The sequence below is a fragment of the Camelus ferus genome, chromosome 3 (assembly GCF_009834535.1).
Source record: "Camelus ferus isolate YT-003-E chromosome 3, BCGSAC_Cfer_1.0, whole genome shotgun sequence".
NCBI lineage: Eukaryota > Metazoa > Chordata > Mammalia > Artiodactyla > Camelidae > Camelus > Camelus ferus.
In genome coordinates, this window is record NC_045698.1 from 74613065 (window position 1) to 74625616 (window position 12552).

At 32.4% G+C, this 12552-nt stretch overlaps 1 protein-coding gene across 10 annotated transcripts in view; it reads left to right on the forward strand.

Moving 5' to 3' along the window:
- FER (FER tyrosine kinase) overlaps positions 1–12552 on the forward strand; it is a 367832-nt gene that overhangs the window by 170073 nt on the left and 185207 nt on the right. For all 10 annotated transcript variants that reach the window (XR_004318629.1, XM_032476468.1, XM_032476472.1 and 7 more), the window contains one exon: positions 2977–3099. Coding sequence is in view for 9 of the 10 variants with exons in the window: in XM_032476468.1 (XP_032332359.1) it covers positions 2977–3099 (123 nt within the window). In the remaining variant the exon portion in view is untranslated. The remainder of the gene's footprint in view (positions 1–2976; positions 3100–12552) is intronic.

Sequence of the window (12552 nt, forward strand, 5' to 3'; positions counted from 1 at the left end):
CTTTCTCCACAGCCTCTCCAGCATTTGTCATTTGTGGATTTTTGAATGACGGCTATTCTGACTGGTGTGAGGTGATACCTCATTGTAGTTTTGATTTGCATTTCTCTGATAATTAGTGATATTGAGCATTTTTTCATGTGCCTTTTGATCATTTGTATGTCTTCCTTGGAGAATTGCTTGTTTAGGTCTTCTGCCCATTTTTGGATTGGGTTGTTTATTTTTTTCTTATTGAGTCGTATGAACTGCTTATATATTCTGGAGATCAAGCCTTTGTCGGTTTCATTTGCAAAATTTTTCTCCCATTCCGTAGGTTGTCTTTTTGTTTTACGTATGGTTTCCTTTGCTGTGCAGAAGCTTGTAAGTTTCATTAGGTCCCATTTGTTTGTTCTTGCTTTTATTTCTTCTAGGAGAAAATTTTTGAGATGTATGTCAGATAATGTTTTGCCTATGTTTTCCTCTAGGAGGTTTATTGTATCTTGTCTTATGTTTAAGTCTTTGATCAAGTAAAATATATATGATGTTAAATAGTGATCAATTCTACGAAGAAAAATTCAGTAAGGAAAAGGCAGTAAAAAATTTAGTTGGCATGAGAAAGTGGATATTAAATATTATGTATAATGGCCAGAGTAGATGTCACTGAATAAGTGACATTTGATGAAAGACTGGAAGGAAGTAAGGGAGCCATTACCCAAATGGTCATTTGAAGAACTATTTCAAGCAGCAAATGTAAACTCCCTGAGGAAGGAATGTGTGGTGTGTATAAAACAAGAGGGAAATGTGTGGCTGAAGGGGAAAGCAGGTGGGGTGGGGGATTTGGTAAGAGGTAAGGTGGAAAATAGGTTAGAGGACAGAGTGGAGAGCCTTGCAGACCATAGTAAAGACTTTGGCTTTTATTCTGATGGAAATGAGAATTTTGAGCACAGTAGTGGAATGGTCTGTTATAACAGGATCTCCTGGCTCTGTGTTAAGAGTAGACTGAAGGAAGACAAAGAGAGAAACTTTCTCTCTCTCCCTTTCTCTCTATGTATATATATATAAACTTTATTGAGGAATAAATAACAATTATAATAGTGTAATCTAAAGTGTAAAGTGTACAACATGATAATTTGATATACATTGTAAAATGGTTTCCAAGATCAAGATAATTAACACATCACCTCACGTAGTTAACATTTTTTTTTTCTTCTTTCTGGTGAGACTGCTTAAGATCTACTCGCAGGAACTTTAAGTATATAGTACCATATGTTTGACTGAAATATTGTTATTGTTATTATTACATTTATACCTCTGTAACTTTTTATATTTCTTCATTTCTTAATTTCATATAAGAATGCTTTCTAGGATATTTGATTATTTACAGATAATCATTATTCCTTGAGAAATGTAATTTACACTTTTGAAGTGTTCTTTGAAAATGTTTTTTTATCACATATTCAGATTTGGAATTATTTTTGTAATCCAAGGTTTATTATTTGTATAATGATACATAATTGAGTGTGTAGCATGTGCCATATACTAAGCAGTGGTTTGCATGCTAACACTCAAGCCTCACACTCTGTGCGGAGGTCCAGATATTATTTCTGTTTCAGTGAATAAACTGAGACATTGAGAGGACTTGCTCAGTGCCTTGCACCTCTAGAAATACAGTACTGTCATCAGTGTGAATTATTCTTAAGCCTCTTTGCTAACATATCATAGTAGGTCTGGCCCTTATGTGCAAAAATTCCTTAATCAATTTATTAACGACTGCCTTGAATTGACCCTAACACAAACTGCCTAAGTTGAACTATATAGTTAAGTGTTAAAGTAAACTAATGCATGTTTGTCCCTCACTTGATGAAACAGAAATACTCATTTAAGAAGTTGTATATAAATTGAATTCTGGTAAATTGAATCTAGTTTTATACTGTAGCAAAGGAGCTTTGAGTGTTTTATCTTTTAACTGGGAAAATAATTTTCCAGTAATGTAAATAATATCCAAATTTTGAGAGTTTTGAAATTTTTATTTCTTAAGAGTTTTCTTAAAATGGCTCAAACACGTATCAGTGTCTGTACGCATCACCAGTATATGTACAGATGCACTCTTAGTGACCAATCAGATGGATGCCGTTATTACAGTACACTGTATTATAACGCCCGTTGCATTGAAAAATTTGCCCAATAAGATGTTTTTTCCTTGACAAATTTATTGCCATCTATTTATCCATATGATAACCGCCAACTTGCATGCCTATATGAAATATGAAGACAAAGATAAGGGTTCTTGGCAGAGTTTGGGAAAATGTGACTCACCTGAAACTTTATGAGATCAAGAAGTGCTAAGTTTTGACCATGCTGATATGTGCAGTTTTGTTGTTGCTGCATTTTATTTGTTTATCAAAGGTGTGTGAATGACTGAGTGGTTTTGGTGAAAGAATAACATGTGAATAACCCTAGTATAGAAAAATCAATTAATACTATGTTGATAAAAAGGAAATAAATGATCATCAGAGGTATTGTTAAAATATATTATTACATTGGATATACTTCCTCAAACTTTTGACATGATTTTTGATTTTGAAAATTTTATCTAATGAAACATATATGCAAACATATATACACATATTTCTTGTTCTTTAACTTAAATGTATCCTTGCTTTATTTCCTTTGGTTATCATTTTAGCAAAGTGCATTCCAGGTCTGTTTTTAAGTTTTTCTTTTTCTTCCTTTTTAACAATTATAATTATATTCAGTCATTATGAAAATTAATTTCTTGATGCAAAGGTACATTTTTCAGCACGCTGGAATTTATCTACTTTCATTTTTACCATCTTAACCATTTTTAAGTGTATAGTTCGATAGTGTTGAGTAGCTTCACATTATTGTACAGTGATCATTTTTCTTAAATGGAACTTAATTTATTGATGACTGTAGTGGTGCTGAAGCAATGTCTTCATATTTAATGTACTTTATTCTACTTTGTTGTTCTTTCTTCAGAATTTATATCGATTTGAAGGCACTGGGTTTTCAAACATCCCTCAACTTATAGACCATCACTATACAACAAAACAGGTCATCACTAAAAAATCAGGTGTAGTTCTGCTGAATCCTATTCCTAAGGTAGGTGCATATATACACTTTCTTTTTTAAAGACTGCTTTATAAGTTATTTCCACAGTAAATAAAGTTCTCAGATTATTTATAGAGTTTGGAAACAAAAGGGCATTGTGATTACCATTAATACTAGTATGATTGAAGCATAGAATTTCCTTGGTTTTATTAAGATGGGAGATGTGTTGCCTTTATTCAGTGATTGCTAGGTTACAGATAGCCTGTTTTTTTTTTTGTTTTCCTTCCCATGTTTTCTTGGAGTATTTGAAGCTTTCTTTCACACTATAAGGTTCAGAGTTTGAAAGATTCAGTTAATAAAAAATTCTGAGATGTAGAACTCAAAGAAAATGTCCAGCACTCATGAGTAAATTAGAATTTTAATTTGAAGTGTCAAGTTTAATATTTATTTTAAGACACTGGAACTTTTAAAAACTATCCCGTTCTCCTCAAAGGCAGTAAATCGTAACTTCGCTGTGTAGAGCCAGGTAGCTGGGTGAGAGATTGTTCTAGGTCATTTTTACCTCTCACATCTATCATAGAACAGATTGCTTTCATGTGGTTTTAAAGAGATTTGTGAGGTAGGGAATGGATATGAGGAAGGTTTGTGTTTTTAAGGTAAAAACTGTGAGACCTGGACTCAGAGATACAGTACAGCTGGGTTAGCTTCTAAGCGCTTTGAATATTCCAGGAATTAGGCTGGGGTCAGTATGAGTCTTTTCCTTGGGAGCCCTCTAATAAGAATAGTACAGTGATAGGAAAGTCATCAAACCTGGTAGGTTAATACTTGCTGATTTGAGTTTTTCATATCTAGGAATGACTTTTAATATAAAGCAATTGTTATTCCCAAGAATGCTAGTATATAATCCAAATTAGCTGAGCTAATTTAAAAAACAATTACTATATTTCCCTTTGTAAGTCTAGAACATAATGTCAGTGTCGGTACCTATATTATTCAGTCTTTATTGAGGGGCTGAACTTTAACATTCTTCTCACAGAAGATTTTAACAGTCAGTTGCTAAACACTAAATTCTGAGGCTAACGAATTGGCCTCCTTGCATTATTTTCTAGAATTATGAGAACAGCTCATTCTTTGTTAGCATTTTTCCATTCCCCCTTTTTTCATTTTAATTGCAGAAAACCCTATAAAATTTCTCCTTTAATCTAGAACAAGCTGTCATATTTTTTCTTTAGTAAAAAAAAAAAGTATCAATGTTTTCTCTTTCATCAATGAGTAATAATTTCCATTGTTTTGCAGAATTCTAAGAGCCCTTTTCTTTAGTTCAGCTCATCTATTTTCATGGCTTCATTTACTATTAATGTGTCAGTGACTAGCAAATTATATTTCTAGCTCAGTTTTATATCTTTCTCAAATCTAAATATTTTCTACTTTTCACCTAAAACTGAGTTTATTATTTTTAACCACAAAATTTGTTCTATTTTAGTAAATGGTACCACCATATACCCAACTGCTCAAACCATAAACCTAGGGCTATCTTGGACATCTCTTCACCACTGCCCTCTCTCCAGCACTCTAAGTGACAGGAGTTTTGTATACTTAATTGTTGTACATGTGGAAGTGTGAACTCAATTTCAGTATATCCTAGTATGAAATAAAATTCACTACAGTGAAGATACTTTTTACCGTGTTAAGTTAATGAGATACAGAACGTGGTTTTCAGAGATACTCATATCTCATTTCACAGGCTAACTAAATATTTGCACATCTCCTTGCTTAACCAGGTCTAAATTGAGAGATCAAAGCCATAAAAGAGACACATAAAAATGCTCATGTGGGCTTGTATAGGAGTATATAATTGCAAATAAAGCAGTAGTCCTCACAGTATAAAATTTTCCATGAAACGAGCCTTGATGAATGGAGTAGATTCTCTGGACGGTTACACGGCCAATTATTCTCTTTCTCCCAAACCCCCAATACTGGCCGTGGAGCTGATTATCCTATCATTTTATAGCACTAGCCATGAAAATAACTGTAAACTGAAAGCTATACAAAATTAAGGGGCTACATATGATTGTTTTATGAGGTAGAAATTTGAAGTTTATCTAGCTGACTATTAACCTGATCTAAAGTACTGATACTTGAAATACGCAAATCATTATCTCAGTTTGTAGTAAATATTGTTATGCACTTGATTTAAAGAATCGTATCACTTTTTCAAAAGAAAATCACAAAGCAGAGGTTGTGAAAGTAGGTAATTTTCAATTATGACTGGAGAACAAATTGATATGGATTTCATTATGGGGGTATTATCTGTTACGTGTTTTCCTTTGGGAAGTTTTTTGTATGCTTATAACTGGTATCTATTCCTTGATTTAATTTGTGTAGAGTCAATATCTTTGACCATATAACGTGCTGTTAAATATCTAATTTCCACCTTGCTGAACTTCATTTTTAACCTGTGTAAAGAATACTACTTTGGTCTCAGTATAATTTCTGTTAATAGCAACTTACTTTTCTCCATTTATTTGTTTCTAACCCATAAAAATGGAAGTATAACATCCATACATAACTAGAGGACATGGTGGCCACAGCAGTCTCTTCTTTATCTCCAGGCATACAGGAAACTAGACAATCTAAATTAGAGAAATTATTTAATGTTCTCATGATAATAAAGCTAGCAGTTGCCTGACCCTCCACTGGCTGATTTCTCCTGCACTACTTCCCAAAGCCTGTGTAAAGATATGGGAGATGAAAGGCATGTTGTAAATGGGTAATTGATCCCTCATGATCATCATCCTTACATTACCAAAGACATTGGGATGCACAGGGCCTGCTCTTTACTGAGTTCAGTGTCTATTCAAATGTCACTTCATCAGAGAGGCCTTTTCTGACTACCATGTGTGAAACAGCACCTCACCCCTTATGTTCCTCTCTTCTCCTTGCTTTCTCTTTGTCGTGGTTATGTTTACCTGATATTATGTGATGCATTTTTAGTTGTCTGTCTTTCCCAAGAGAAACAAAAATTCCATAAGGGCCAGAATTACATTTAACAATCAGTGAAACTGTATTCCCAGTAGCTAGAACATTACTAGCCCATAGTAGGTGTTCAGTAAATGTTGAAGAATTGAATTCATTGAGCGATTGCTAGGATCCAGGTACTTCTGAGCTTTTTATATGTGTTAACGCTAGATATTCCTATGAAGTAAGTATTGTTATTAACCACATACAGTTTTATGAATGAGGAACTGAAGCTTAAAATGGTGAATGACTTGCATAAGATAACACAACTATTAAGAGGTGGGATTTGAGCCCATGTTCTTAACCACTATCTGCCTGGATTATAGAGTCCAGATTTTGGAGACTTTAGAAAATAAAATGTTTATTTTAAGGAACATAAATGTGGGTTTAAGGGAAAGGAAGTATCTTTGATTCCATAAAATGTCAAACTGAAAAAGTCTTTAACATAGCAGAAACAGTAGGTTTCTATAAAAGGAAAATTATTAAACAGTAACATTGGGTGGCAGAGCTGGGATTTGAGGTAAAATATAGGACTTTGTAAGATAGGTAAGAAAGACATCTAGTTCAACTTTAACATTTAAATGTGCCTTGAAAGTTTGTCTTGTTAAGTTTAATATTTCTTCAAATTTAGCTGTTTTAAAAACATTTTCTTTCTGAATGAAAGTTAAAGTTTAGGATTAAATTCAGGCAAGTTAGGCAGTGAACTGTTAAGTTGAACCTTAGACAAATGACTTGCCTACCAGCTTAAATCAAGTAATTGTGGCTTTTTAATCAGAATTTGATATAGCATGCCAGAATATTAGAAGCAGATTTTTGAGATGAAAGTAAATCTTTTTGTGACTGAAAGTAACTTGTCATGAGGAGACGGGCTCCTGGCTGTAGCATTCTTGATCAGACTAATGCAAAGAACAGTTTATAAGAGGGGAAAGCTGTACTTTTAATTTAGGTACTTCATTCACTTTTTGTTTGTTTGTTTAGCTTCAGACCACTTAAAGACTATTTACTTTACCTTAAACTTAAATAATGTAGCTGCTTCTTCTAATACTACCGTTTAATGATTTTCCATTAATAGAGGCTTACGATACAATTTTTGTTATGTTGAGGTGTTTTTTGATTTAACACTTTATAGAATTAAAGAGACTTCCTGTTCCTTAAATCTACATCCATGTTCCTTAATTCCTTAATTATTTCATTAAATTATTAAAATCATTTAAAATTTTAATAAAGAGAAAATTGAAAAATATATGTGATTCAATATTTATTCACTTAGCAAATACTTACATGGCACTGAGCCTGTGCTTGTTAGTGTTCTGTATTATGTCAGAGTGTAATAAATGCTGTGAAAGTGAAGCAGGTTAAGGAGATAATGACCTGAGTGTGATGATGAAGGCAGGGTTTAGGTGGTGTGTGTGTGTGTATTTGTTTAGGGGAGAGCTGCCTTTTTAAAAAAACATTGTAATCAAAGAAGGCCTCCTAATGAATTTGGAGGAGAAATATCTAGCAAGAACTATAATAGCATGTTGTGCTAAGGGAAATACAGATAATATTTGAATGTTTAGCTTTCACTTAGCATAGTTTGGGAAGTCAAATTATACTTGGATTTTATGGTTGTTCCATTTAATAAAATAAAAAAAAGTCATAGAACATATAACATAGACTGACTCAATTTTTTATCTCAAAATTTACCAGCAGATATTATGAAAAAGAGCAATGTTGGATTCAAAAAATTGATAGACTTTGGAGACCAATATTTGTTATGTGATTTTTCAAAGGTATTTCATGCATAAGTCTACCTCAGACTTTCTTAAATATCATAATATTTTTAGTTTGAAGAGTCAAGTTTTTTGGTTATGAGTTGCATATTCTTATCTACCCTATAAATATTTGAAGAGAGATGGGGCTAGGCAGATGAGGCCTAAATGGCCAAAAGAATAAGTTACTGAAATTTTTTAAAATGCAGACTGAATGATCTGATTTGGTATTTATAGCACAAACATTGCCCGTTGTGTATCATTCCATCATTTTAAAGTATTTATGAAATCTGTGTACACAAACTCTGGGAAACATGTGGAAAGGTGCAAGAAAATGTATAAAGAGATTTCTGGTGTGAACATGGTTGATAATTTAACATTTTTTCCCTGTTCCTTATTCAAAACCATAGAATAAGAACAATAACAGCAAAAATAAAAAATCTATGAACTGCATTTTTATAAAACTAAGAGCTATATATAATTCACAGACCTCAAAATACATGTTGAGGTAATTAAAAGCACTTTATACTGGCAGAAGTTGTGTAATACAAAGTTAAGAAGTGATCAAAGAACCACGTTGCTATGGATCCTACCAAGCTCCTGAAAAAATGCCTGTTGAAAGGGAGGAGTTCACCCTGAAGTTTTTGGCTATATTCCTTGCTTGCATCAATGAATGTAGGACTGGGTGGGGAGAAAAAATTTTTACATACAGCTTAAGAGATGCAGCCCAAGCTGCACATAGAGAAAAATTCAGAGCCTTAAATACTTACATAAATAAAACAAAAAGAATAAAATAAATGAATTAAGTGTACAATTCAAAAAATTAGAAAAAAACAACCAAACCCACAATTAAACAAAAGGAAAGCAAAAGAAAGGAATTAACAAAGATACAATCATAAAGGAATGAATTAGAAAAAGGGAAAACAAAAAAATGTATATATATACATATAATAACTGCTTTTTAAGAGATCAACACCAATTTAAAATATTTGCTAATCTAATCAAGAAAAATTATGCTGCAAAGGGTTAATCTCTTTAATATATAAAGAACATCTAGAAATTAATAAAAGACAGTCAAATAGAAAAATTGACAATGGACATGGGTGGATAGTTTAAAAATTAAAAATACAAATGATTTTTTAAAGATATGACAGGTGGTTACCTCACTTAGTAGAATAAAGGAAAATTAAAACTATAATGAGATGTTATTTTTTTCACCTGTTAAATAGTCATAAACTCACAGCTGAATAATTCACTTCTTTGGCAAAGATGTGCAGAAAAAAACCGTTAGGTAATTTGGCAATGGAAGTATAAATTAGAAAAACCTCTGTAGAAAATAATATGGCAGAATCTAGAAGAATTATAAAATGTATATACCTTTGACTTAGCAATAATGCTTCTACAATTTATCCTTTAGTTATATTTGTGTCTAAATGAAACAATATTAGTGCAAGGTTATTCACTTCAGCATTGTTTGTAATATCAAGAGATTGGAAATAAAGTGGTCATTACTAGAAGTCTAGTTAAATCAATTATGGTAACCCAGCCAATGGAATACTGTGAATGAGAAAGCTTTCTATATACTGATTGGCGAGTTCCAAGATACATTGTTAGTAAAAGGAACTAAGCTATGATACAGAGTTTATGTTATGTTGTCTTTATAGGGAAGGTATTAGAGTATAAGATTGTATGTCTGAATTTGCCTTTATGTGATAAATAAATTTTATATACTCAAACTAGGACTGATGTTGATGTGTATGTAACAGGGGTTACACGTTTGAGGAGAGGGTTGAAATTGGCAGCAGAGGTGTAAGGGAATCTTTTTACAGTTTACACTTGATATTTTCCACTTTTTAAAAGCACTGTGAATGTACTACTCATTCAAAGTTAAAAAAAAAGTATTGAAACCATGGTACCTGCCCTCAAGCATCTACAATTTTTCAGGGAGATATTAAAAAATGATTGTTAAGAGGATAAAATGTTCATGTTACATATTGTTAAAGTAGAAAAGGCAATTTATAAAATACCATTTTAGAATTACCTCATTTTCATAAAATGAAATAGAGTGTATATGTACATATATATAGCAAAGTTGAAAGACTATATTCCAAAACATTATAATTATTTTGGGTTGGAGGAATTATGGGTATTTTTTGGCTTAAGTGCAGTTTAATTTTTTTCATTGAACATATTATGAATTTTGTAATGTTAAAAATTTTCTAGGGGAGGGTATAGCTCAAGTGGTAGAGTGCATGCTTAGCATGCACAAGGTCCTGGGTTCAATCCCCAGTACCTCCTCCAAATACAAATAAATAAGTAAACTAAATTACCTCTCCCTCATAAAAAAAAAAAAAAGGAATAAAGAATTGACACAACATTGTAAAATTATTATAAATCAATAAAAAAGTTAAAAAATTTTTCTAAAATCATATTATATGATAATGTTGAGTAGACTACTATAAAACAGTGTTTCTAAAACTTTTTTTTCCCCCGCAATGCATAGAAAGAAATTGCATTGTATATTGAGACTCAGGAAACACGACACTGGGAGTGTTGACATGTGTGTGTTTCTAACTGAGACAAATTTTAGAAAATAACTTTTTATATTTCTTACATGTGATGTAGTCTATTATATTTTTTAAAAGTCTGCATTCAAAAAGTTGATTTTATGAGCCTCAGTCTGAAAGATACCTATGTAAAGGAACTTTTAAAATTGATTTTTAAAGTAGCAATATGTGCTCTAGGAACTTAGAGGAAGAACATATGGCCTCGGAATGATTCATAGAGAAAAATGAGTTTGAAGTAGGTCTTGAGGTTAGGCAGAAGGGATAGGGAAATTATTTGGGGTTCTGGTAAGGGAATAATCAAAACATGGGAAATTCTGAGACTTGTTTTAAGGAAGGCAGGATCAGTTGCCTTGACAGAAACAGGTGATTTAAAAAGATGAGTAATCTGATAAGTTTAGGTTAAAGTCAGATTTTTGAGAGCCTAGAATACCATGATTAGGATTTGTCTACGGGAAATGCCATCTCACTGCAGGTTTGTAAGCAAGGGTGAATGTGAACTAAGTACATCTGAAGTACAGTTGGTGATAGATACCACATACCTCACTAAAATGCTGAAGGCTTTCTAGCCTTTTATTTGCTTGAAGAAGGTAAGATATTTATTGGCGTATTTAAAAAAAATGAAAATCAATTTTCATTTTTCTGTGTTTCACAAAGAGCTTGTGTAGCCATATCCAAATTATATTTCAGTGAAAAATGTTAAAATAAAATAGAAACAAATGATCAGTTACAGGGAAAAAATAAGTAATGATGGAAATTTAACAACAGTAAATAAAATATGAAATGCAGTTTCTTAAAGACCTGTAATAATTTCCATGTTGAGCCTGAAGTTTAGCTGTAAGCCATTGTAGAAAAAGTTAACTGGTTTTATGATTAGAGAGGAGGAAGGACATTAATTTGTTTTAAAGTTTTAGTATCAATAAGTTCTAACGGAAATTTCTCTCTTGGGATGTGGGATATAACAATGTCCTTAACAACATTTCTGCAAAAGTTTAGAAATAGATTTCATAGGCTGTTGCTTTTAGTGTCCTTTAATAATAGCCAAGGGCATAATATTAAAATATAACTTAATGAAGAGCATTCTGCACTAGAATTTTTTTCTCTATTTTCAGTTTTTGCTGAATAGAATAGTAAAACCCTGGGATCCAGATTTATGATCAAATAGTGATAATATTAGCATTAAATACATTAAAAATTTAAACAAGTATCAAAATACCAAAAGATTATACCTGTGACATTTACAAATATCTCACTTAACTGTATACCTGAATACTTTAATATTTAGTTAAATTGGTAGAGAATCCACACACTGAGTATAAAAAAAACCCTTAACATGTTGAAGTATTATTATTTTCATTCATACTTTCCCCTTACTGGGGAAAAAAAAAAGCCCACAATGTGTTGCCAATAATTGATTTTATTTTATTTTGTAAGTCATCAATTCTAAATAATTTAATGGAGGATCACTTTGACTGTCTGTCTTACTTTTCAAATCTTGAAACAGATATTGAAAACATATTTGATGTTCTAAAAACCCCAGGATACAATGAATTTAAATTAGTGAGATCTAGAAAATGAGGAAAGTCTCTAGGCATTCAACAGAGTAGTAGACAGAGGCATTCGAAGTCTGAGTAGTCTCAGGGTTGAAACTTACATAATTCAAAGCAGAAGAGGTCAGTAGCACAGGAGGGGCCGGTGAAAGGTGGTAAGGAGTGAGGTGAGTTGCTAAGAAGTAGAATACGACAGAGAGAAGAGGGGACCCATTCTGCCTCCCTCCATGCTGGGCTAGTCTCACAAGTCAGTTGACCCCTCTTCCTTATAACTACTCTCCTCCCTCTGCCCCTGTAGCCTGCAGCCCATTGAACTTCTGAGGTAGAAAACCTCTAATGACAATGTATAATTTCCATTTTATTGTTAGTCAACTTTATTTAATATAGATTTTCATGATGTATTCACAAAAATGTCCTCTCCTCTGGGCTCATATTGAACTTCGCAGTAGTTACAGTACTTACTTTGTTCAGTCTGCTGTTATTGTTCATTTCATATGTCTGACATCCCCATTAGATAATAAGGTCCTTGAGAGCAATAAGGACAGTTTTACTCACGTTTTATGTATCTCACAGTATCTAATGCATAAGTCAGTAAATATTTACTGTGACTTTTGAGAAAAT